The sequence below is a fragment of the Myotis nattereri genome (assembly GCF_964212035.1).
Source record: "Myotis nattereri genome assembly, chromosome: 9".
Taxonomy (NCBI): Eukaryota; Metazoa; Chordata; class Mammalia; order Chiroptera; family Vespertilionidae; genus Myotis; species Myotis nattereri.
Window position 1 is genome coordinate 43,729,718 of NC_138084.1, and position 27,355 is coordinate 43,757,072.

At 39.9% G+C, this 27,355-nt stretch overlaps 1 protein-coding gene across 2 annotated transcripts in view; it reads right to left on the bottom strand.

The window, feature by feature from the left end:
* Positions 1-27,355, bottom strand: part of RAB6A (RAB6A, member RAS oncogene family) — a 45,042-nt gene extending 17,687 nt beyond the window's left edge. For both annotated transcript variants that reach the window (XM_081098649.1, XM_081098650.1), the window contains exons 1-3: positions 26,850-27,355; positions 7,559-7,617; positions 770-823 (exon numbers count right to left, since the gene is read on the bottom strand). In XM_081098649.1, coding sequence (XP_080954775.1) covers positions 770-823; positions 7,559-7,617; positions 26,850-26,919 — 183 coding nt within the window. In that variant the 5' untranslated portion in view covers positions 26,920-27,355. The remainder of the gene's footprint in view (positions 1-769; positions 824-7,558; positions 7,618-26,849) is intronic.

The following is a 27,355-nucleotide window of genomic DNA, read 5'->3' on the forward strand; positions in this document are numbered from 1 at the left end:
GGACTAGAATACAGAATTTACATTGTACTTACTAAAGGGAACATTCCTAAAGATGGAAGACAAATCCAACAAATAAATACACATTCTATTTACAGTCACTTTGGTATACATCATATTCTGACAAATAAAACCTTGAAGTTCACAAGTTTTGTCAAATTCAAATGAAATCTTTCTGAGTGCCTTAACAGTGGCATTCAAAAGGTCTTTAGCAGCTCTAAATATCTCAATGCTATATTTGTTACCATTTTTCTAAATCAGGACGACGAATTCTGTTTAACAAGCCTAGGGCCTTCAGGGTTTTATAAATAACTTGGCTTTCTCTCCTTTTTGGGTTTCACTTGGGGTTAAGAAGTCAGAGTGCTAGCCGAAACCGGTTTGGCTCTGTGGATAGAGCGTCGGCCTGCGGACTGAAGGGTCCCAGGTTCGATTCCGGTCGGGGGCGTGTGCCTTGGTTGCAGGCACATCCCCAGTGGGGAGTGTGCAGGAGGCGGCTGGTCGATGTTTCTCTCTCATCGATGTTTCTGACTCTCTATCTCTCTCCTTTCCTCTCTGTAAAAACTCAATAAAATATATTTAAAAAAAAAAAAAAAAAAAAAGAAGTCAGAGTGCTAAGACCTATTCATTCTGTAATAAGTTTTTCTCAAGACCTGTAAATTAACTTTGGCAAGTTTGCTAAGTACTTTCTATAGTGACAATCATTGATTATAGTTTGATCACCATTTTCTATCCTGGAGAGTTGAGAAAATTGCACATGGAAAACATTACTCACTGTTCGATCTTCCAAGTACATTGTTTTTGATAAAAAGTCAATACCAATTGTTGCCTGTAAACCAAACCAAAACAAAGAAGTTAAATAATAATAATAGTTTAATTGCAGTCAGCAGTTTCGGGTTCAAATGGGAATTCTGATTGTGGTAGAAATAATGAATAAACATAAACACATTGTAGTCAAGTAAGAATGAACAAAAGTTTCAGTGATAATGGTTTCTTCCACCTATTTAGTACTTGCTGTGTATTGGGGATTCTTTTAGGCCCTTCACGTGATCATCTCTAATCCCCATAAATCTCTGCAAGTTAGCTATTTTTATCGCTGTTTTTCTCATTGTAGAAATAACAATATTGGAGTTCAGAGAAGTTAAATAACTTATCTAAGGACACAAAACTTCTGTTGTAGAGTTGGAAATAAAAGCTCTTTCCAATATATGCTTATTAGATATATATCTTAACCATTTTTTTATTAAAAACTTTATTTTGAGTAGTTTTAAGTTCACAGCAAAACTGAGAGGAAGATATACTCCCAAAATATGCACAGCGTCCTCTATTACCAACACTGCCCACCAAAATGTTACATTTGTTGTAACTGATGAACCTACATTGACACTGATATATTTTTAAAGATAGTTTTTATTTATAAATGGTGGCAAAATATATGTATCATAAAATTTGACATATTAACCATTTTCAAGGATACCATTCAATGGCATGAATCGCATTCACAATGATATACAACTGTCGATACTATCTATTTCCAAAACCTTTTCATCACCCCAAACAGAAACTCTGTACCCATTAAGCAATAACATTTTACAGTATATCCATTCATCTATTGATGAACAACTGGTTTGTTTCCACTTTTTGGCTATTGTGAATTCCTGTTTTCAATTATCCTTGGTTTATATCTAGGAGTGGAATTGCTGGGCCATATGGTAATTGTATTTAACTTTGAAAGGAAATGTCAGACTTTTTCACAGTGGCTGCACTATTTTAAATTCTATCCTAGTAGGTGTGAAGTGGAATCTTATTGTGGTTTTGATTTGCAGTTCTCTAATGACTACTGATGTTGAGAATTTTTTCATGTGTTTTCAGCTATTTGTATATCCTCTCTGAAGTAATGCCTATTGAAGTCCTTCACCCATTTAAAATTTGAGTTTGTCATTTTTATTATGATTTGTAGTTCTTTATATAGTATTCTGAATATTAAACACTTACTAGACATGTAACTTTCAAATATTTCCTCCCATTCTGTAGGTTGGGCCCAGTACACCTTTATGGAAAATCCATTGTCAATAGATACATGGATTTTGTTATGGATTCTCAATTATATTCCATATAGGTCTATATGTCTATCCTTGTCCCAGTATCACATTATTTTGATTATTGTAGCTTTGAATTAAGTTTTAAAATCTGGATGTACTAGTTTTCCAACTTTACTTTTCTTTTTCAAGGCTGTTTGGCTACTGCAAATCAGGATTGGCTCTTTAATTTCTACAAAAAATGGTGGCAAAAATTTTTATAGGAATTGCACTGAATCTATAGATTGCTTTGGGTAGTTACTACTGACATCTTAACAATATTAAGTCTTCCAATCCATTTACCTGGGACGTCTCTCCATTTATTTAGGTCTTTAGTATTTTGAGCAGTGTTTTATACATTTCAGTTACACAGAAACTTTTATTAAAAAAACACACACACACAAAGAAGTTTTCTCCTTTATCTTAAATTATGTGACTATGTATTTCAATAACGTTTCTCAATTTAGGGCTTAAGCACATATAAGCGAAGTCCTAATTCCATTTTATGACATTCCATCTGAGAATGGATATACAGTGGGATAACAGGTTTATAACCTTGAACTTACTGTGCAAGGGTATCTACTTGACAAACTTGAACAATGTACAGGAATGAGATATGGCTACATTTAAGAAACCTCATCAGGAGAACTTCATCTACTCACTATGGTAGAAGCAGCTATTTGCCCACACAAATATCCATCTTCCCCTTCTTCCTTAATAACACAAACATTTATTTAAATCCATACTTTTTCCATCAAAAAAACTACATTGTCTAGTCTTCTTTGAGTTTTAAATAAATGGGGCTCTCTGAGTTGGCAGGTATACCCTTGGTTTTATCTTACTTCTCCTTCCTGCCTGAATGTGGATAATAAAACTCTAGAAAACATTCAATAACCATGCGGCAAACTTCAATATGAAAGTCATATATTAGATCTGTTTGTTTAAACAGAAAATTAGGAGGAGTCTTGGTCCCAGATGCCCATGGAGCTGCCAAATACCTCCTGAACTACCCTACCTCTAAAATTATTTTACATGAAAAAAAAAATTCTCAGCTGCGCTATGGAGTAACTTTCTCTGTCCCACTCCTTCACTGATAAACTCTCTTTCATCTAAAAATAATTCTCATGTCACTTATTAACGTTATTAAGTTTATTAAAAACAGCCAAAAATAATTTTTAATAGCTACAAACAGAAATTGTCATTTTTCAGATCTCATAGCCAACACATGTTTTTTTAAATTAGTACAGTCAGACTTTATGATAAATTGTACAATAGTCCCCTGCTTCCACTACGTCATGCTAGTTTGGGGACATTTATACCACTGAACTCAAAGATCAAAATTAACCTGAAAAACAACCTACTGCTGCTTTTCTTTTCAGTTAATTTTATACCAAGCAGAGCTATTATGGCAAAGAAGTCAACAGCAGGGAAACAGAAAAAAATTCCAGGGAAAATAAACATTATCAGCTATTGGAGCATCTTGAATGCTGATATGACACTAATTCAAAACTTTATAAAAGATAAATGAGTGGGAGGGGGTTGGAAGAGGTTAATGTGGGGGAAAGGAGGACCAATGTAATACTTTCAACAATAAAGATTTTAAAAAAAGATAAATAAGACATTACTGCTGCCTCACATTCATTTCCTTTATGGAAATAGAGAAGACAATAATTGTAGAAGAAATCAAAGGTTATAGAATTTTCCCATGTATCTTAATTTACAGCTTCACATTATTTAAGTGTTAATTAATTCATTGATTTGGGGGGTGATCTACTTTATAAAAAGCATATTAAACTTGCGGGAAAATACATACCAAAAATAGAACCAGATTCAGATTTTAAATTTACCCTAAAAACTTTTAGAAAAATAAAAATGGTTTGATAAATAATTGAGACAGTGGCAGTTAACAACTATGAAAAGTAATCATTCCTTTAATCATATTAACATTTGATAACCTATATAATAAAAGGCTAATATGCAAATTGACCAAATGGCAGAACAACTGGTCCCTATGACACCAGGGGGCAGACGCTCAACATGGGAGCTACCCCATGGTGGTCAGTGCACTCCCACAGGGGGAGCACTGCTCAGCCAGAAGCTGGGCTAATGGCTGGTGAGCACAGCGGCAGTGGCGGGAGCCTCTCCCGCCTCCAAGGCAGCGCTAAGGAGCAGCAAGCTGAGTGGTAAGGAGCAGTGAGCAGGCGGACGGTAAGAAGCAAGGGGTCCCGGACTACGAGAGGGATGTCTGACGGCCGGCTTAGGCCCGCTCCCTGCCCCCGAGGGGTCTCGGACTGTGAGAGGGCGCAGGCCAGGCTGAGGGACCCCCCCCCCCCAGTGCACAGATTTCATGTACTGGGCCTCTAGTATTACGATAAAACAATGGAAATCAAGTTTTTATACTAACTACACAGTAACACAGATATAAAATAGATACTTAAAGGAGTCATTTTTATTTTTTTATTTTAACAAGAACATTTCAAAAAGTTAACACAGAAAGCCCTTGCCAGTTTGGCTCAGTGAATAGAGCATTGGCCTATGAACTAAAGGGTCCCAGGTTTGACGATGGTCAATAGCATGTACCCAGATTTCAGGCTTGATCATGCAGGAGGCAGCCTATCAATGATTCTCTCTCATCACTGATGTTTCTTTCTCTCTCTCTCTCTCTCTCTCTCTCTCTCTCTCTCTCTCTGAAATCAATAAAAAAATATTTTTTAAAAAAGTTAATACAGAAAAAGTTTTCCAAATGCTTAGGGTCTCAGTGAAAGCACTTGGTTTTAAGATTACTAATGTTTTCTTCTTAGTTTGTTCTTTTATTTTTATTTTACAATTATGCAGTTCAAACTAAAATACATACATATAACTTAGATATACGTAAAACTTAAACATATGTAGAACTGAGAGCAGACATCCTTATTTTGTTTCTGATCTTAAAAGAAAAGCATTCAGCCTTTTAAGATTAAGTATATTTGTTGTGGTTTTTCACTGATACCCTTTATTATGTTTAGGAAGATCCCTTGTATTTCTAGTTTGTTAAACAGTATTGTTGTTTGTTTGTTTTTTACCATGAATGGCTACTGGACTTTGTCAAATTCTTTTTCTTTGTCCATTGAAATGATCATGTGATTTTTGTCCTTTATTCTATTCGTACAGTGTATTACATTACTTTTTATATGTTGAACAATTTGTAATCCTGATACCAACCTACCAATCCCACTTTATAAATGGTATATAATCCAGCCCTAACCGGTTTGGCTCAGTGGATAGAGCGTCGGCCTGCGGACTGAAGGGTCCCAGGTTCGATTCCGGTCAGGGGCGTGTACCTTGGTTTCGGGCACATCCCCAGTGGGGGGTGTGCGGGGGGCGGCTGGTCGATGTTTCTCTCTCATTGATGTTTCTAGCTCTCTATCCCTCTCCCTTCCTCTCTGTAAAAAATCAATAAAATATATTTTAAAAAAATAAAAATAAAAAAATAAATGGTATATAATCCTTTTGACACATCACCAAACTCAGTTTGGTAATAACTGTTGAGGATTGTTATGTTTATATTCACAAAGAATATCAGTCTGCAGTTTTAATTTTGATGTCTTTCTTTGGTTTGGGTATCAGACTTAATACTGACCTCACAGAATGAGTTGGGAAGTATTCCCTCCTGTTCTGTTTCTTGGAAGATGATGAAGTTTTGTGTTGTTTATTAAATATTTTATAGAATTGAACAGATGTCTTCAGAGATGAGAATCTAGTCTTGGGATTTTCTTTGTGAGAAGTTTCTGATCACTAATTCTATCTCTACTTATTATAGATACATTCAAATTTTCTATTTCTTCTTGTATCTTTCTTGGAATTTAACCATTTCATCTAGGCCAATGGTCGGCAAACTGTGGCCCCTTGAGTGTGGCTCTTCCACAAAGTACCATGTGCGGGCGTGCACGTACAGTGCAATTGAAACTTCGTGGCCACACTCAAAGGGCCAAAGAGCCGCATGTGGCTCGCGAGCCAGTCTGCCAACCACTGATCTAGGCTATCTAGCTTGGCGACATAATTATTCACAGTATTCTCTTATAATCCATTTTAATTCCTGCAGTCAGTAATGTCCTCTCCTCAATCTTGATTTTAGTAATTTGAGTCTTTTTTAAATTTATTAGTCTAGCTCAAGGTTAGTTGATTTTGTTTATTCTTTCTAAGAACCACTTTTAGTTTCATTGCATTTCTCTACTGTTTTTCTATTCTTACATATATTTCTGCTCTAATCTTTGTTCGCTTCTGAATTAAGCATGTCTTTATTTTGTTTTGTTTTCACATCTGGGAGACTGGCCCTCCCAGAGTTTACCAATTCCTAGAAATAGTAAACTTGCCTGTGAGAGCACCTTTAATATGCAAACCAACTAATCCTGAGCCCATAATTCCAATCACTTCATGTATCACACTCAGGGCCCCTATTCCCCAGCTCTACCATTCTAGAGCCAGGTACCAGACAACTAGGAATGGTTCCTGGACCCAGAGCCCACTGAAATTATTCAAACTAGGCAATCCTAAATCTGCTTTCCTGGTCTCACCTATTCTTCCCATAAAACCACAATAAAGGCTCTTGCCCACGTTTCCCATTTCCCACTTCTCACCTCCTAACCAACTCAACAACTTCCCCATGCGCCTCCCTCCCATGGCATGGTGCATCCTCCTCCTCTTGGGATCTGTGAGTACAACAGATTTTTTCAATGGCAATAATCCCCTAATCTGTTAGCCTCACCATACATGAATAAAAATAAAACCTACATTTTAAAAGTTTCTTCCTACTGCTTGCTTTAGTTTACTTTTCTTTTTCTAGCTTTTCATGGTAGAAGGTTAAATTATTGATTTAATGTTTTTATTTTCCTTATAGCACTGTTTTAGCTGCATCCCATAAATTTTGGTATATTGTATTTTCTTTTTTCTCAAAGTATTTTCTAACTTCCCTTGTGATTTTGTCTTTGATCCAATGGTTATTTAGGAATGTGTTATTTAATTTCCACATATTGGTGAATTTCCCAAATCTCCTTTATTCTTGACTTCAAGTGTAAGTCAAAATGTCACAGAATCCTAGACTAGAACAAAATCTCTGTAAGAGATATTTACAATCATTCCTACTTCTAGCCAAGATGGTATTAGCGATAATCTTTCAATATACTTTGGAAGAAATACAGAATCACATGAAGATGTCGAACACAATGAGCAAAATCAGTTATCCTTTGCATTTTACAGATTACAAAGTGCTTTTATTTCCATGACTACATGTGAATTTTTAAAAACACCATACAAGATGTCCCAAAAAATGTATACATTACTAAAAGTAGATAGCTCAACTGATGTTTCTTTCTTTTCAGATTTAACCCACTAGAATTAATAATTATTCGAAGAGTGTATATATTCTTGGGGGGGGGGGGCGGGACACCATATATTACTTATAACATGCAAAATAGAGACAACTAGTAAGTTGGCAAAAAACAAAATACCTGATAGGTGTTGTCAAAACTGTCATACATGAATCTGGTGATCAAGGATGTCTTTCCAACTGAAATTAAAAGGAAAAAATTCACTCGGTTAACACATTATATTGGGTTCTCGAAAAATACTTTTACAAAGAACTGCAATTAAATTCAATGGGAAATATCTGCAAAGGTTCTAACAAAAATGAAAAAAACACAAAGCCCCAAGTTTATTGAAATGCTTTTTTCTAATTAAACAGATAACAACCTCTCAAATTAAAAGCACAAGTAAAGAGTATTTACTGAGTTAAGAGTTGAGGAAAATGAAGAGAAAAGATGGAGGAAAACAATCATGTTGATATCCTTAATTCACAAATAGGCAAAGCAGATATTTCTTGGGCCCTAACAAAAAGAACTAGGATTAGATCATGAAGCAATTATAATTAACTTCCTGGAGAGTAACCTGGAGAAACTGAGGTTCAGGTCTACTTAATTCAATGAATGAAAGCATAATCCCTGGGAATATAAAGACTGGAGAGTCCTAGGAGAAATATGAGGGCTAAAAGAACTAGACTGTCTATGAATGAGAAAGAAGTAACATGGAGCCCTAGCCAGTGTTGCTAAGTGGATAGTGTGTCGGCCTGTGGTTCCCAGGTTCCATTCCATTCTGGTCAAGGGCACGTACCTCGGCTGCAGGCTCCTCCCTGGCCCTGGCCCTGGTAGGGGCTCGTGCAGGAGGCAACCAATCGATGTGTTTCTCTCACATTAAAATTTCTCTGTCTTTCCCTCTCTCTTTCATTCTCTCTAAAAATCAGTGGAAATATATCCTCGGTTGAGGATTAAAAAAAGAAAGAAAGAAGTAACATGGAAAGTACTAGCATAATACTTTGCCATCATTAACTTTACTCAAAAACCTTTCAGTCTAAGTGTACAAATTTAACATAAGGAAAAAATCCTGATCCACTTTTTCTTAGTAACACATTTTTTAAATTGGCAATAAAACACTTATCTCCAATTATCTTATTTGTGCATTTATTTACTAATGTATCTCCCCAACTTACAAAGGGTAAGATGCAGATCATCTTGTCTTCTTCATGGATATACTAACAGTGTTGGGCCCTGCCTGGCACTGAGTAAAATTAATCAATGAAAAGAAACTTCACCAAGTTGACAGCATTCACTACTAAGGTAGTCAGACTCTGGAAGACAACAGCCTGCAACATCCTTGCATTCTTGGAAAAATAAAAGTAGATACAGTTCATAGGGACATACTTAAAATAATATTTAGGAAATCAAGTTTTTAAAACCAGAACACCAAATTTACTAATTTACAATAAGAAATAAATTTCGTAAGGTTTTCTCAAATTGTACACTTATAACTTGCATGCTTTTCTATTATGCTGTACTTCAGTAAGAAGTTTTCCTTACTAAAAAATCTAAGTAATCATTGTTTGAAATAACACCTTATAGGGTTTTATACAGACACACACACAATTAAAATACACATAGTACTTTATTTTTTAAAAATATATCTTTATTGATTTCAGAGAGGAAGGGAGAGGGAGAGATAGAAACATCAATGATGAGAGAGAATCATTGATTGGCTGCCTCCTGCACGTCCCCCACTGGGGATCAAGCCCACAACCCAGGCATGTGCCCTTGTCCAGAATCAAACCCGGGACCCTTCAGTCCGCAGGCTGACACTCCATCCACCAAGCCAGACCAGCTAGGGCATGCACACATAGTACTTTAAAGTCAAAAGGAGGAGTGGTAATTATAGTTAGAGTTCTACGGTCCTTACATTGCCCAGAATGGGAGAGGAATCAATTAATGGTAGACTTTTATAAGTCACAGCTGCATGCCACAAATTTTAGGGCAATCTATAATAATAAAAGTGTAATATGCTAATTAGACTGGTCATCCTTCCAGACGAAGCTGGGACTGCGAGGGCGAAGGTAAGCCGCTGTGGCTGCGAGGGCCCTGCCCCTTGCACGAATTTTGTGCATCGGGCCTCTAGTCATTAAATAAAAGAGAAAAAATGTATATATTCCCAATTTTAATAAAGCAATTAATATGGAATGATTTTTAAAAGACTACGAATTCAAATAACACAAGGAAAGAAAGAAATAACCAGGGGGAAAAGCATATTAAGAAGACAGATTTGGCTCTGGCCAGTTTTGCTCAACGGTTGAGGGTCAACCCAGGAACCAAGAGGTTGCCAGTTCGATTCCCACTGGGGTTGCACTCTAACCCTAGTAGGAGTGCCAATCAATGATACTCCTCTCTCATCGATGTTTCTATCTCTCTCTCTCCCTCTCCTTTCCTCTCTCTCTAAAAATAAATAAAAACATAAGAAGATGTTTATTTTATTCTTAGAATATGTTTTTATTGATTCCAAAAAGGAAGGGAGAGGGAGAAAGAGAAATAGAAACATCAATGATGAAAGAGAATCATTGATTTGCTGCCTCCTGCTTGTCCCCCACTGGGGATCAAGCCCACAACCTGGGCATGTACCCAGATCAGGAATCGAACTGTGACTTCCTGGTTCATAGGTTGACGCTCAACTACTGAGCCATGCTGGCTGGGCAACAGATTTATTTTAAATCCAAATATGGTCATGTGTTGTACAACCATGTTTTGGTCAACGACGGCTGCATGTAGGTCAGTGGTCCCTGAAGATTATAAGGAAGCTGAAAAATTCCTATCTCCTAATGACATTATAAGTGCCCTAATGTAGTAGCGTGACACATTACTCACGGGCCTAAAAGCTAATTCTCATCTTACTCTCTTAACTGTAAGTTGCATGTATTAAAAATTTTGTCATATAAATTACAAAAGTCCACTACTGGAAAATACCCAAGAAACACTTAATCTTATCTAACATATTTAACTGATTTCCTTTCCAGAAGTGATTAGTTTTTTTATTCTTTTTGTTTGAGGAACATCTAAGTATTCTATACTTTCTGCACATATTCCACCTACACAAAATTTATCAAGGAAAGGTAGTGTAGTTTAGTGTTTTAGCACTGGAGTCTAGAACCAGATGGTTGAGCTGAAATCCCAGCTTGACCGCTTACTTAACTATATCCAACTGGGACAAGTTATTTAACTTCTCTGTGCCTCAACTTCCTCATAGTAAAATGGGAATAACAATAATATCTATCTTAAGAAATCCTTTTTTTACTTAGAAATAATTTTAAGCTCACAGAAAAGTTACAAAAATAGTACAGATAATTCCAGTATATAAAGACTGAAATTAAGTGCTGCAATGCTATTAACTAAACTATAGAGCTTATTTGGGTTACACCAGCTATTCTACTAATTCCCTTTTTCTGGTCCCAAGATCCAACCCAGGATCCCACATTGCTTTAGTTGTCATACCTCCTTAGTCTCCTCTCATATCTAACATTTCCTATCTCTCCTTGCTTTCATGGCCTTGGCACTTGAAAAATACAGGTCAGTTGTTTTGTATAATGTTCCTCAATTTATATTTGTCAGTTTTTTCACTAGATTCAGGTTATGCATTTTTGGCATGACTACCACAGAACCGATGTGTCTCTCTTGGGTGCAACTTTAACAGGGGGAACATGTCTTAATCTTTGAAATGTTAACCTTCATCACTTGGTTACAGTGATCTCCAGTTTCTCTACCATAAGCTTACTGTTTTATTTATCATTTTATGCATTATTATATATTTTTATTACTGTGTAAATATCTTGAAGAGATACTTTGAGACAATATAAATGTGCTGCATCTTCCCAAACTTTTGCTCACTAATTTTAATATTCATCAAATGGATCTTAATCTTGCCCACAGTAATTATTACTATGGTATTCCAATGGGAATGCCTCTGTACTGATTCACCACACAACCATTCTTGTCAATGAGACGCTTGGTGGAAGTTCCATTTGATGGCATTTCCCAGGATGCCCCTCCCCTTGGGCTGGACTTTCATCCACTTCCACAGAGAGTGGGCCTCATCTCAGTTCACACAGATCTTGCTATACATGTCAAACGGGAGGGAACTCTTTGATCTCAGCATTAGTCCCTGGCTCCTGCTTCCCAAACTAGTTACCAGGGAAAGCCAGGATCAGTAAGGCACCCTCAGCTTATCAGGTGGGCAGGTCGACAATCTGAGTAAAGTTTACATCTGTTTTATCTGTTTTGCCTCATTGTGAGACCACATTGGTGACGATGCACAGGAAGCCCCAGTATTTGCCAAGGTTAACCATGCGGCCCATCAATGTTCTTCACTGAGAAGTTGCACATTGACTGAGCACAGTGCCAGTAGTCACAACAAGAGCACCTGGCAAGAGCACCGCACAGAAGCACTCGCATCAGGAGGTGGCACAGGTGGCTCTCCAGGTTCATTTTTTATTTTCCCTGCCCTAGCCCTGAAATCAACCACTTCTCCAAGAAGCTCAGAGTCAGTTTGTTTTTATTTTTATTTCTTAAAGTATTACAAAGAGTATTACACATGTCTCCTCCCCCCCCCCCCCCTTGACATTCCCCTGGCTTCCCCTACCTCAGCAGTGTCTTGTGTCCATTGGTTATTCTCATATGCATACATCCAAGTCCTTCGGTTATCTCCTACCCGCCCCCCCCCACCCCAAACCTCCCCAGGCTTCCCACTGTAGTTTGACAGTCTGCTCAATGCTGCTCTGCCTCTGTATCCATTTTTGTTCATCAGTCTATAATAGTCCTTATAATACATAAATGAGTGAGTTCATGTGGTATTTTTCTCAGCTTCCCAGAGGCCGCCTCAGTCTCACAGGGGCCATCCCAGCCTCACAGGGACTGTCCCAGCCTCACCGGGGCAGTCGCAGCCTCACCGGGGCCGTCGCAGCCTCACCGGGGCCGTCTCAGCCTCACCGGGGCTGTCCCGGCCTCACCGGGGCCGTCCCGAAACTCACCGGGGCCAATTCAGCCTCACCGGGGCCGTCTCTGCCTCACCGGGGCTGTCCCGGCCTCACCGGTGCCGTCCCAGCCTCACCGAAGCCTTCGTGGCCTCACTGGGGCCGATTCAGCCTCACTGGGGCCGTCGCAGCCTCCCCGGGGCCATCGCAGCCTCACCGGGGCCGTCCCGAAACTCACCGGGGCCAATTCAACCTCACCAGGGCCATCTTGGCCTCACCGGGGCTGTCTCTGCCTCACTGAGGCTGTCCCAGCCTCACCGGGGCCAATTCAGCCTCAACGGGGCCGTCCCGGCCTCACCGGTGCTGTCACGGCCTCACTGGGGCCGTCCCAGCCTCACCAGGGCCGCCTCAACCTCCCTGGGGCCGCCTCGGCCTCACGGGGGCCGTCTCAGCAACACGAAGTTTGGCATTTTGTCCTTTGTTGGGCGGCTCCTTGCTGGACAAAATCTCTAGGCTTTCCTGGTGGCTGAATATCTGGTATGCTTACTTGGATTTCGTTTTCTACCAAGTGCACAGATTGCCTGTCTGCCGTCTCCCAGCGTCCCATGTGAGACTGGATCTGGTGGACCTGCCTTTGCGTTTGCTGGTACAGTGGTTCCACGCCGCCGGCCCAGCCGGATCCGGCTCCGGCTTCCTCCGAACCTGATTCTGCTTCTTGAGTGTGTCCCTTATGTATGTGAGGAGTTGAAATCTGCATTCTGCTGGGCTGGGCTGCAAAAGCGCTGGTGGTTCCCTTTGTGCCACTTGCACAGCTTGGGTGGGGATGTAAATTGAGTAGGGTGGGGTCCCCAGGAATCACCAGGGCGGAGCAAGGGGCAATGGCATCTCCACGACTCCTCACCTCTCCACGTCCCGCCTCTCCCTGTAGGGGTCTGGGACCTCAGAATCCCGCCCCAAACAAGCTCAGTGGACTCGAGAGTCTGCAGCCCCTTCCAATTGAAAAAAACCGCGCATCCAGTTGCAGCCCGCCTGGCGCGTGACTCCGTATCTCTGTTCGTAGAGCCTCTGCACAACCTACTCAGTCTCAATGCTCTTCTTTCTTTCCTTCCAGTTATAGAGCTTCCACTGGGCCAGCTTTCCCATGGTTCTGAATGATAGCTGTTTGTCTTATAGTTGGTAGACTCAATGTTGTTGTGGGAGGCAGAGCGCATAGGTCTGTACCTTACACCGCCATCTTGGTTCCTCCTCATAGAGTCAGTTTTAAGGATTAAATTAGTTAGGCCTGATACGTAGTAAGCAATCAAATGTCAGTTGATATTATTATTATGTATGCAAACAAATATACTGTCAGGAAGCCACAAAACATGGATTTACTCACACAATTTGGTAATCTGACTATTCAAAAAATTCAGTTGGACAGGAAATATACATTGTCCATTAAGTTGTCAGAAGTGTATGGAGTTTTATATTTGATTGCAAAGGGATATTAAGCACTGTACTTGTTTTCTAGGACTGCTATAATAAAGTACCACAAACTGAATGGATAAACAATAGAAATTTATTGTCTTACAGTTCTGGAAGCTAAAAATCCAAAATCAAGGTGTTAGCAGAGATAGTTCCTTCTGAAGGCTCTGAGGAAAATCTGTTCCCCAACTTCTGGTGGTTTGCAGCAAATCCTTGGCATTTCTTGGTGCATAGAAACATTACCCTCATCTTTGCCTTAATCTTCATATGGCATTCTCTCTATTTACATCTATGTTTAAATTTCCCCTTTTTATAAGGACACCAGTCATACTGGTATAGGGTCCCACCCTACCTTAGAATGACCTTATCTTAACCAATTGCATCTGATACTAGAGGTTAAACTTCAAAATATGAACTTCAGCCGTAGCCGGTTTGGCTCAGGGGATAGAGCGTCGGCCTGCGGACTGAAGGGTCCCAGGTTTGATTCTGGTCAAGGGTATGTACCTTGGTTGCAGGCACATCCCCAGTAGGAGGTGTGCAGGAAGCAGCTGATCGATGTTTCTCTCTCATCGATGTTTCTAACTCTCTATCTCTCTCCCTCCCTCTCTGTAAAAAATCAATAGAATATATTTTAAAAAAACAAAATATGAACTTCAGAAGGATACGACTCAATCCATAACAAAGCACCAATGTAAAAATCCTGAAAAATAAAATAAATCACCACAATATTTAGAATATCAATCAGACTGAGGATGAAATAACTATTTAGATTGTTTTACATAAAAAAATACAATTATTACAGTATCAGAGATTTTGAAAACAAATGTACAATATTTTGGAGGGGAAAGTTCAACTGAAGAATTTTGAGATACAAAGGAATGTTTTATTTAAAACTAAATGTACTCAGTCTTTTTGTAAAGAGGAACCACTTTCAATTTCTGGAGGTTTTGTGAGATTAAATAAGTAGGACTATATGAGAGGGTTCTGACAGTAAATCCCTTGGTGGGCCGAAACCGGTTTGGCTCAGTGGATGGAGCGTCGGCCTGCGGACTGAAGGGTCCTAGGTTCGATTCCGGTCAAGGGCATGTACCTAGGTTGTGGGCATATCCCCAGTGGGAGATGTGCAGGAGGCAGCTGATCGATGTTTCTCTCTCATCGATGTTTCTAACTCTCTATCTCTCTTCCTTCCTCTCTGTAAAAAATCAATATAATATATTTTAAAAAAAATCCCTTGGTGGAACTTACAGAGGACCATCTATACAGGCCATACTATATGGGGAAGGGGGAAGATTCTTCTCATATTACATATGAGGAAACCGAGACACAGAGAGGTTAAAAAGTGAACTCTTTAAGGGTACATAATTTATAAGGTGGTAGACCAAAGACTATAGTTCAGTTTTCCTAACTCCTGCTCCAGGACTTTTCCCCATATCACATTAACTATAATAATTTCACAGGCCAAAGGAAAGAAATATTCCATATTAAATAACAATAAACAAATATAAAAGTTTACAAATAAGTAGTAACTTCAGTAGTCATCTGTTTTTTTCCTATTTATTTAATGTATGATGATACTTCTGTCACCTTCCTAAAGAAGAAAGACTATCCAGATTCCTAATGACTGTACAGTCAATATTTTATGGTCACCTATATGAAAAGCATTATGATAGACATCAAGGACAGAGATCCAAAAACTTTGACTGGATTTTGTGCAGCCTTAAATACTACACATCAAATATCTTTAGTCCAGAGGTGGCCTAAAATCTGTCTAAATGTATGAGGCATCACATTCTCTATTTCTCTATTATAATCAACTTAACTCACCTGGATTATATAAATAATTTTAGGTGCTTATGCATAAATTTCTGAAGGGATAGCCTTCAGTTTTAAGAGAATGGTTAAGTACAGATAAAGGGTTAGTTAACTAGCCACACGAGGCTACTGAAATTAAAATGAAATAAAATTTAGAAATCAGTTCCTCAGTCACCCTAGTCATCATTTTAAACAGCACAAATATAGAATAGTTCCACCAGTACAGAAAGTTCAATTGGATAACAATGATCTAGAGATCCTGAAATATTACATCTCAAAAACATATCAAAGAAAATATTCCAAAAATAAAGGCCTCTGTGGGTAACTATATTCATGAATGTCAACAATATACCAATAGGTCCTCATCTTTTAGCAGTCATACCAAAATATTTGCAATGACATGTATATGGGATTGCTTCAACCCACTTTAGTGTGTGGGAGAGCGGAGGGTATATGTGCTATAGATGAAACCCATCCTAAGTTGATAATTATTGAAGCTGAGTAACAGTTTATGGGAGTTCATGATACTATTCTCTGTATTTCCTGTTATGTTTAAAATTTCCCATACTAGGTTAAAATAATATTTTAAGAACCCAGAAACATATTTGGTTCAATCACAAATTCACTTTTCAAGTATATATCATTTATACATACTGCCTACTTCTGAATTTTTCTTGACTCTCCAAAACTCTACTGAAACCATTTAAAAATTATTGATTAGTTCTCGCTCAAGCCGGTATGGCGCAGTTGGTTGAAGTATCGTCCTGTACACCAAAGGATGGTGGGCTTGATTCCCAGTCAGAGCACATACCTAGTTTTCAGGTTTGATCCCCAGTCGGGGCATGTGTGGGAGACAACTGAGAGATGTTTATCACATTGATGTCTCTCTCTCTCTCTCTCATTGTATCTTTCCCTTCCTCTCTCTAAAATCAATTTTAAAAAATAAAAATTATTAGTTTTTGACAAATCCAATGACCTTTACTGAGTCATTATTTTCCTCAACTTGAACCAGTCAGACCGGATACTTAGTATATCAAACCTCTCTCCTCCTAGGTTTTTAGTTTTGTTTTATTCTGTTTTTCCTTTAAATAGTTTCTTTTATATGTATTTACTATTGTGAGCAACATCAAGTCCTTTCTGAAACTAAGTGGGGTAAAAATCATAAACCATTTAGTTATTCAAAAATATTTAGTGAGCTGCAAGCACTGTGCAATGTGCTTAAAATACAGCAACGAATAAGAAATTTATGAACACATGCCCTAGCCAGTTTGGCTCAATGGATAGAGCATCCACCTGTGGACTGAGGGGTCCTGGGTTCGATTCTGGTCGGGGGCACGTGCCTTGGTTGCAGGCTCCTCCCCGGCCCAGGCCCTGGTCAGGGCTTGTGCAGGAGGCAACTGATTGGTGTGTTTCTCTCACATCGATGTTTCTCTCTGACTTTCCCTCTCTCTTCCACTCTCGCTAAAAATCAATGGAAAAACTTACAGACCAAATGGAAAACAGAAATTTTAATGGACAAATAATTACAACTGTATTAAAGGCAGCAAGAAGAAGTACACAGTACTGAGAGTATGAAAAATTCTGGGAATCTAAACCACTCTGAGGAAGTCAGCAAAGGCTTCTTTGAAGAAGTAAGTTCAAGCTGAACTCTAAAGGATGAGCTGGAGAGATCACCTTTGACTAAGATCAAGTGTGGGATAAGCTGGAGTTAACCAGGCAAAGGGAGTATGTAACAAGGTGGAGATTAGTGAAGAGCTACAAAAATGGGGGGGAAAAGGGCCAGTATGGCTGAAAAAGAGAGAGATGGTAGGAGATGTGTTCAAGATAAGAATGGGAAGATGGAAAGGAGTAAGTAGATCCTTTCCAAGTAGATCCTTTGGAAAGATTTTAGACTTATTCTAAGACTCATTTTTAAAATTTACAAAGGTGGGGTTGTTTTATTTTAGTTCAAAAAATGTTTAACTGCATATGTCATAAAATTTACCATTTCAACAACTTTTAAGTGTGCAATTTAGTGGCATTAAGTACATTCACACTGTGTGTTTTTGTTGTTAATCCTCACCTGAGGATATTTTTTCCATTGGTTTTTAGAGAATGGAAGGGAGTGGGGATAAAGAAACATCAATGTGTGAGTCTGCAACTGAGGTACTAGCCCTTGACTGGAATCAAACCCGAGATGCTTCAGTCTGAAGGCCAAAACCCTAACCACTGAGCTAACCAGCTGGGAACACACTGTTTTTGTTTCAAGAAAGTTACTCTGATTTACATTTTTATAAAGTCCACTCTTATATCAATGTAGAGAATGGACTGAAGGGGAGGTCCAAGAATAGAGGCTGGAAGGTACAGAGAAAGCAATGTAAAAGATTTATATCTATTTTATTGCTCCTTGCTAAACTATGAGCAAGAATAGAAATTATATCTGAAGTTTTAACAGCTACATCCCCTGAAATGGATATATGACCTATAAAATTCTATGATTCTTAGAGTGGAAGCTTTAAAGAGAAAAGACACGTTTTGTATAGCATGTAACGCCTTAATGAAGTCTATAAGGGGTATCTGGGCAAGGTTTTATGCAATCTCACAATAGCAGGACAAGATAACCAGGTAGCTCAATTCGTTAGAGTGTTGTCCCAATATGTCAAGGTTTCAGATTCCATCCCTAGTCAGGGCATATACAAGAATCAACCGCCCTAACTGGTTTGGCTCAGTGGATAGAGCGTCGGCCTGAGGACTGGAGAGTCCCAGGTTCGATTCCAGTCAAGGGCATGTACCTTGGTTGCGGGCACATCCCCAGTAGGGGGTGTGCAAGAGGCAGCTGATCGGTGGTTCTCTCTCATCGATGTTTCTAACTCTCTATCCCTCTCCCTTCCTCTCTGTAAAAAATCAATAAAATATATATATTTTTTAAAAAGAATCAACCAATGAGTGCACAAATAAGTGGAACAACAAATCAATGTTTCTCTCTCTCTCGTTCTCTTTTTGTTTCCTTCTCTCTCTCTCAAATCAATAAATAAAAACTTAAAAAAATAAAGAACCCTTTGAAATTAAGATAGCAGAAATTGCCAGGCCGGTGTGACTCAGTGGTTGAACATCAACCCATGAACCAAGAGGTCCCCGGTTGGATTCCTGGTCAGGGTACATGCCTGGCTTACAGACTCAATCCCCAGTAGGGCGTGCAGGAGGCAGCCGATCGATGTCTGTATCTCAACGATGTTTCTATCTCTCTATCCTTCTCCCTTCCTCTCTTACTCTAAAGTCAATAAAAACATATTTTTTAAAAATGATAGCAGAAATACAACTTGATAAAATGAAAAAGTTAAGAAAATCTTTTGAGAATTAAATCAGAAACATAAAGAAATGAAAAAATAGGCAAGATAAAATCAGAGCATCAATCCAGGAGGCCTAAGAAGAATTTCAGAGAACTGAAAATAAAGAGGATATCATTCTAGTTAAGAAAATTTCCTGAAACTTAAGAACATTAGTTTCCAGTATGAAAGGACTAATACCTATTATTCTGTACATAAAATGAAAATAGAGCCTGGCCGGTGTGGCTCAGTGGTTGAACATCAACCTATAAACCACAATTCCATTCCTGGTTAGGGCATATGCTCGGGTTGTGGGCATATGCTCAGGTTGTGAGCTAGGTCCCTGGTGAGGGGCATACAGGAGGCAGCAGATCAACGATTCTCTTTTATCACTGACGTTTCTATCTCTCTCTCCCTTTCCTTTCCTCTCTGAAATCAATAAAAATATATGTGTATGTTAAAAAAAGAAAGAAAATAGACATATCATTATGAAAGATCAAAAGACAAAGAGTCATAATGGCAACACTAGAATCTTCAAGGCAATACATTAATTCTAAACTCCACCAAGTACTTCCAGTGTTAAGGCTTGTACAGATACATTTTCAGATACACAAGACCTCAAAAACGTCCTCTCATCTTCCCTTAACTACCTACTGCAGGATATGTTCAATGTAATGAGGGAGTAAACAAAGAAGAAAACAATGTAATTTGAGAAACAAGGAATCCATCCAACACATCCAATAAAAAAGAGAAGAAAATCTACCAATCATAAGAGGGTAACTAGTATAAATTAGAAAAGGTCAGAAAGTTCTGGGAGAGATGTCCTAAGGAGATCAAACTGAGGGAAAATCTGATGCATTCTGAAAGGTGATTTACGCTGTTGGTAAAGAGTTTGGGAATAAATAAATGATGTGCATGTAAATGAAACAAAGGAAAAAAGAAAGTTAAATAGTGACACAACAGAATACAAAGAGACATGCAAGAGAATACAAGTAAACTGTATACTACATGACTCAGCTGTGAATATCATTTACCTATTAATAATGTAAAGATTAAATACCAATCTAATCAAAATGAATGATATCTATATTTAGAGGATGGGGAAAAAAACACCACAAAGTTAGTATTACCATATCAGAAACGAAAAGAGTTTAGAAAGATTAAGTAAACTGTCCAAGATCACACTGTAAACATTGGGGTCAGGATTAGAAGCAGAACCTGATTATCTCTGGAGCTGTCTTTCTCACAATACATTGTCTTCCCAAAAAGAAAAGCTTTAACAAAGCATGGGGATAGATTTGAGAATTTCAAAACAGGGATGTTTGATATTAAAAATTACAAAATGTGGACCAGCTGGTATGTCTCAGTGGTTGAGCATCGACCTATGAACCAGGAGGCATGCAGGAGGCAGCCAATCAATGATTCTTTTTCATTACTGACGTTTCTATCTCTCTCCCTCTCCCTTCCTTTCTGAAATCAATAAAAATATATTACAAATAAACTACAAAATGTGTCTTCCCGGTGATATCTAACAGGACGAAGTAACTTAAGAGTGATCCAATTTAGCCGAAACCGGTTTGGCTCAGAGGATAGAGCGTCGGCCTGCGGACTGAAAGGTCCCAGGTTCGATTCCGGTCAGGGGCATGTACCTGGGTTGCGGGCATATCCCCAGTGGGAGATGTGCAGGAGGCAGCTGATTGATGTTTCTCTCTCATCGGTGTTTCTAACTCTCTATCCCTCTCCCTTCCTCTCTGTAAAAAAATCAATAAAATATATTTAAAAAAAAAAAAAAAAAAAAAGAGTGATCCAATTTAACTGTCCCACCAAAGAACAGCCTGCCCTAAGGAGACCTAACAACTAAATCAAATATAGTATCCTGGATGGGATCCTGAAACAGAAAAAGGCCATTAGATAAACTAAAAACATCTAAATAAAATATAGAATTAGGTTAATAATGATATATCAATATTGGTTCATTCATTGTAAAAAATGTACATGGGAGGTGTTAATTATGGAAGAAACTGGGTGTAGAGTATATGGAAACTCTATTATCTCTGCACTTTTTCTGTAAATCTAAAACAAAAATTTTATTTAAAAACAAAAAAACAGAATGGGAAAGTTCTCTATGTACTAATATGAAAAGACCTTTAGAGTATATTGTTAAGTGGAAGAATCAAGTCTGATATATCTTATGTAAGGGAGAACAAGAAATTATATTCATATTTGCTTGTGTCTACATAAAGAAATCCCAGAATATACACAAGAAAACATACATAATTACTAAAGGAGAAAGGGGGTGGGTTGAGAAAAATGTGGTTATATTACTTATTAATAACAAAGTTGGAGGAGGGAAAAAGTGGTCCAGATTAAAGCCATATGAGAAATGGATTAGATGACTTCTCAAAGTCTCCTCCAGCGATAGAATGCTTTAATTAAAGAATTTCAACTAAAGATGCTAAAACTATTAGTCATATTTATAATGTGCCTTCTCTGAAACTCCATGCTCCATCCATTATCATTTCTCTGAGCCTTTTAACTCTACTTTTCAAAGTAGTTGTACTCATCTCACTATATTACATTAGGAAGTATATCTTTCTTCCCCAATGAAATTTCTTAAGAGAAGGTTCTACCAAACCAGTGACAGAACAACAGGTTTTTTTCAGTGTTGTTGTTTTATCCTCACTCAAGAATATTTTTTCCATTGATTTTTTTTTTTTTTTTTGTAGAGAGAGAGTAGAGGAAGGGGGGAGAAACATCATGTGTAAGAGAGACACATTGACTGGTTGCCTCCTGCATGTGCCCCGACCAGGGCGGGAATCCAGCCTACAACAGAGGTATATGCCCCTTGACTGGAAATTGAACCTGAGACCCTTTGGGGTGATTCTCTAACCACTGAGCAACTGGCTATAGCAGTTTTTAGTTAACATTTGTTAAGTTAAAATATTTACTGAGCTCTTCTTATGTGCCAGGCACTCTTTTAAATACATTTGTTAAATAATTTAATCTTTACAGTAAGTTTACATGATAGACCCTATTATCTTAATTTTTAGATTTAAAAAAAAAAATTGAACCCTGGGTGGTGCTGTTAAGTGGTTAGAGCATCGGCCCGAGCATCAAAGGGTCTCAGATTTGATTCCTGGTCAGGGCACATACAAGAATCAACCAATGAATGCATGAATAAGTGGAACAACAAATCAATGTCTCTCTCTTTCTCTCAGGTCAATATATAACAAATCAATCACATAAGCAGAGCTCTTTAGAGGCTTCAATAATTTGTAAGTGCATAACCCATCTTTAAAAAAGTTTAAGTTCACTGATCTAGCCAATCTAAATTGTTCAGTACGCCTAGTCTGTCATAGCAAAGTAATTTTTTTAAGTCAAAAGAACTGATGTAGCACTGGCCAGTGTGGCTCAGTTCGTTGGAGCGTCATCCCATACACTGAAAGGTTGCAGACTTGATTCCCAGTCAGCATACATACCTACGTTGCCCATTCTCAGTCAGGGTACTTACAAGAGGCAACCAGTCAATGTTTCTCTCTCACATCAATGTCTCTCTCTCTCTCTCTCCCTTCCTCTCTCTAAAATCAATTTTTTTTAAAAAAATTAAAAAATGTTTAAAGAATTATTTTAAAAAGAAATGTTAAAATTTTTTTTTTAAATACCATGAAAAATAAGCAGTAATAGGCGAGGTATGTGCTTTTTCCTGATCTCACATTTCCTAATTTGTAACCTATAATATTTGTTTGTAGTAATATCTTCTTTTTTTAAATATATTTTATTGATTTTTTTACAGAGAGGAAGGGAGAGAGAGTTAGAAACATCGATCAGCTGCCTCCTGCACACTCCCTACTGGAGATGTGCCCGCAACCAAGGTACATGCCCTTGACCGGAATCGAACCCGGGACCTTTCAGTCCGCAGGCCGACGCTCTACCCACTGAGCCAAACCGGTTATGGCTGTAGTAATATCTTCTACAGTAAACGAAAATGACATTCCTAAAAGTACCTCTGCATTTCAAGACAATAGCGACAGGTAGTAAAAAAGGGATTCCTTGAAGAAACTTCAGATTCAAATCATGTATTTCAACATTCCTTCATTAAACCATGTATACTACTGAAATATAAAGAAACCATAAGAGCTTATAGGAAGACTACCAAGATTGATGTCATTTATTCAATCTGAGGCTTCGTGTACTGAAACAATAAGACCTTAAATTTTTTTTTAATATATTTTATTGATTGTTCAGAGAGGAAGGGAGAGAGAGAGAGCGCGTCAGAAACATCGATGAGAGAGAAACATCGATCAGCTGCCTCCTGCACATTTCCCACTGGGTATATGCCCGCAACCCAGGTACATGCCCTCAACCGGAATCGAACCCGGGACCTCTCAGTCCGCAGGCCGACGCTCTATCCACTGAGCCAAACCGGTCCCGGCAAGACCTTAAATTTTTGATAAGATGAAAAAACAGTCGAAATTTTGCGCAACTCAAAAAAAGTGTGAAATCCTGGCCAGTCTTTTTTTTTTTTTTTTTTTTTAGTGAAATGGTGAGGACAATAAATTACTGGGTTCCCTCCCCAGCTAAGCATCTGCAGTAACCCTGAATACAATCAAGTAATGTAAATATAAAATGTTATTGTTAAACCATTAATTACAGAAGGAAAAAATTTAGGTCTCTCCATAGCAAAGATTAATATAAGTTATAGCTTTGGTTAGTTTTATATTCAACCATTCATTCACCAAATATTTCAAGTACGTACTATGAGCCTGGCACTGGGGATACAATGAACAAAAAAACAAACAAACAAAAAAAGTTTTTAATCTTCATGGATGGGGGCTTGCTTGTATTCTGCTGTGGGAAATAGACAAAAACAAACACATAAAAAAATCTATACTAATAAAAGGGTAATATGCTAATTAGACCGGGAGACCTTCCAGACATCCTTCCGGACAAAGCCATGGTGGTGGACAAAGCCATGGTGGCGGGGCAGAAGTGGTTAGGGGCAATCAGGCCAGGAGGGGAAGGCAGTTGGGGGTGAGTAGGCAGGCGGGGGAGGGGGAGCAGTTGGGGTGAGCAGGCTGGCAGGGAGGGCCAGTTGGGAGCAAGCAGGCGGGGGGGGGGGGGGGGGGGGGCGGGGGGGGGCAGTTGGGAGTGAGCAGGCCAGCAGTGGGGGGCAGTTCAGGGCGATCAGGCCAGCAGGGGGGGCAGTTGGGGGCGAGCAGGCCAGCAGGCAGAATGGTTAGAGGCAATCAGGCAGGAAAGCGGTTAGGAGCCAGCAGTCCTAGATTAAGAGAGGGATGTCCAACTGCTGGGCCTAAATCGGCAGTCGGACATCCCCCAAGGGGTCCCAGATTGGAGTGGGTGCAGGCTGGGCTGAGGGACACCCCCCCACCCGCACGAATTTCATGCACCAGGCCACTAGTAAGAATTATAAATGTGGTAAATGCTATTAAGGAAACGAACAGGCTTTACCACAGATTAGTCTCTGAAAGCTGAATTGTGTAATTCTAAAACCTAAAGATAAATAATTCATGAAGAGTTACATCAAGATGACATGGATTCTACAGATCTTTACTAATGTACAAAAATTACAGACATTGCCCATAAAAACAAAGAATAATCTGTCATTGTCAAAGCTATTGGATGGCATTACTTAGAAATATAGTAACCTCAGAAGATATTAACCTCACAGTTACATAGAGTTAAAAATAAAAAGCATATAAACAATCCTAAAAAAATATTCTAAGAGGAGCTTAAGAAGATAGGACAACTAAATATGTTATCCAGAAATTAATGCTGAAACAAAACCAAAAAAAGACAAAAACTAAGGAAATCTGAATAAACTATGGACTTTAGTTAATAATGTATTATTAGTTTATTAATTGTAACAAATGTGCCATACTAATGTAAGATATTAGTAATACTGAAAGCTGGGTGGGGCTATATGGAAACCCTCTGCATGACCTTTTCAATTTTTCTATAAATCTAAAACTGTTCTGGTCCTGGCTGGGTAGTTCAGTTGGTTAGAGCATCATCCAATATACCAAGGTTGTAGGTTCAATTCCTGGTCAGGGCAAAAACAAGAATCAACCAAAGAATGCATAAATAAGTGGAACAAGAAATCAATGTCTCTCTGTCTCTGTCTATCTGTGTCAGTCTCCCTCCCTGTCACCATCGTCCCTCCCTTCCTCTCCCTCTAAAATCAACCAATCAATCAATAAAAAGAAAAGAAACAAGATTATACTTACTTCAGGAAAAGTCCTAAGCAAAGAGAAGACTACATTTTTCCTTGGTAAGAGGGGGAGGGAAAATATTATGTTGAAAAGGAGAAAAATAATTTCTCAGGTCCAACTGGAAGCAATTTTGCAACTAATACTAACCTAGTTAGTGTTAGTATACATAATTCAAGTTCTGAACTTGTATCAGTTATCTTCTTTCCAACCAACAGATAACAAATGTTTTCTATAACCTAACCTTTCTATAAGACAGCTAGAGGGTAACTCAGTTTGAAGAGTTGGGAGAAACTACTCTCTCAATGAGTGAATTCTAAAGATGACCATGAAAAGTGTGAGAAAAACAACGGATTATAATCTCTAAACTGCCAAGTATCAAGTTTGCATAATACAGCATAAAACTGGAATTACCACAGGAAGTAATTTTCGACACAACCATCACAATATTAGGATCCTGTACCTAACACAAACGATAGCGACAGCAGAAGCCTGACCAGGTAAATGAGATAACAATTTCACTTATCAGATACTCTGGAATATTAAGCATAAAAGAGTCATTTAGCTGAGGAGATATTACATATTAAATCTAATTTAGAAAACTAACAGGTGAATCAATCCCTACTCCAACACTCTCTACCCTAACCCCAAGGGAAATCCTCCAAACAAAGATGTTCGTTATTCTCAAACCTTCTCTCGCAGGAATCGTAAATATAGGATTGGAAAATACTCAAGAAGAAATGGGATAACTAACAGTTTCCCCAGCAATTCCTGTTTGCACCCCCGTGAGGACAATCAGACACTGCTTCATAGAGAAACGAGAAAAGGGAGAGGTGAGATGTGAAAAATTCCAAGCAAAACGATCATGACATAGCATCTGGCAGAGGTCGGGAAAGCACCAAACTGTCAAAAGAATTGTCAGGAATGAAAGTCAAGAGAAGAAAAGGAGGAGGTTTTCCAACAAGCCACAGCCTAACCCAAGGGGCAAAAATCGCCACTGCTGCCGCCACTCCCCCCCCCGCCCCCCCCCACTATTCCATCCAGTCGCCTCCAATTCAGATACCTCTCCTCTCCAACCCAGACGAATTCCCCACCCAGGTGAAAACTACCCAAGAATTTTACTCGACCCCCACTTCCATTAGATCCGCACTTCTCAGGGCCCGGCCTCTGGGGAAAACAACGCCCAGATCCCACCCGCCTGGCCCAAGGCTGCAGGGGGCTGGTTCTGGGTTCCCGGGAATGGGCCTCGCCAGGGTGGGCCTCACGGAGCCCAGGCGCTGGGACAAGAGCCAGGAATAAGGGTGGGGCTCCAGGAAGGGGGCTGGGTGGGTGAGACGACGGAGACCGAGGGAAGAAAGGGAAGGACGGGAGGCTGGGGCTGGGCGGAGTGGGGAGGGGGACCGACGGAAGGAGGCCGGGCTGCGGGGAAAGGAGACGCCGGGGCCGGGGACGAAAGGGTCAAAATCCGACTGACGGGTGGAAGCGAAAAGGCACCGGTGGCTCAGAGGGGTCGGGGAACCCGGGGGAGGGTTGGGGGCGGAACCGAGCGCGAAGGCGAGGCCGGCAGGGAGCCTCCGAGGACGGAAGGGCCGCGCTGGGGGCGGTGCGGGGACGCTGCAGCCAGCAGCCAGGAGTGGGGGAGCCGCGCACTCACCGCTCTGCTCCCCCAGGAACACCAGCTTGAATTTCCTCAGCGGATTCCCGAAGTCTCCGCCCGTGGACATGATGGAGCCGGAGGAGCGACTGCCGCCTCAGCCCAGAGACCTCCCGGACCGACGCTGCTCCCACCGGTTGACGAAAAGGGCGGGTGCCGCGCTCTCTCGGCCCCTGCAGGGCCGGGCGGCGGAGCAAGGCTGGGGCAGGGCTCCTCTTCACAGACAGGCAACCGTCGCCGCCGCCTCCCCGCGAAGTCGCCTAGCACCGAGCGAGGCCCGCGGCTGGGTAGGGCAGGAGGGCGGTATCGGAAGCCAGCGGTGTGCTCGGCGTTCCCGAGGCTAGCGCCGTGTCGTCCTCAGCACCGGCGCGGAGACTGGGGTGGGAGGCGGAGGGTGGCGGAGCCGGAGCCGCAGACGTCTGGGACCTCTGACACGCAGCGCCTCAGTTCCCACCGCTGCCGCCGCCGCAGCCCAACCTGCTGAGTGCGCGTGCCTCAGGCGGCGC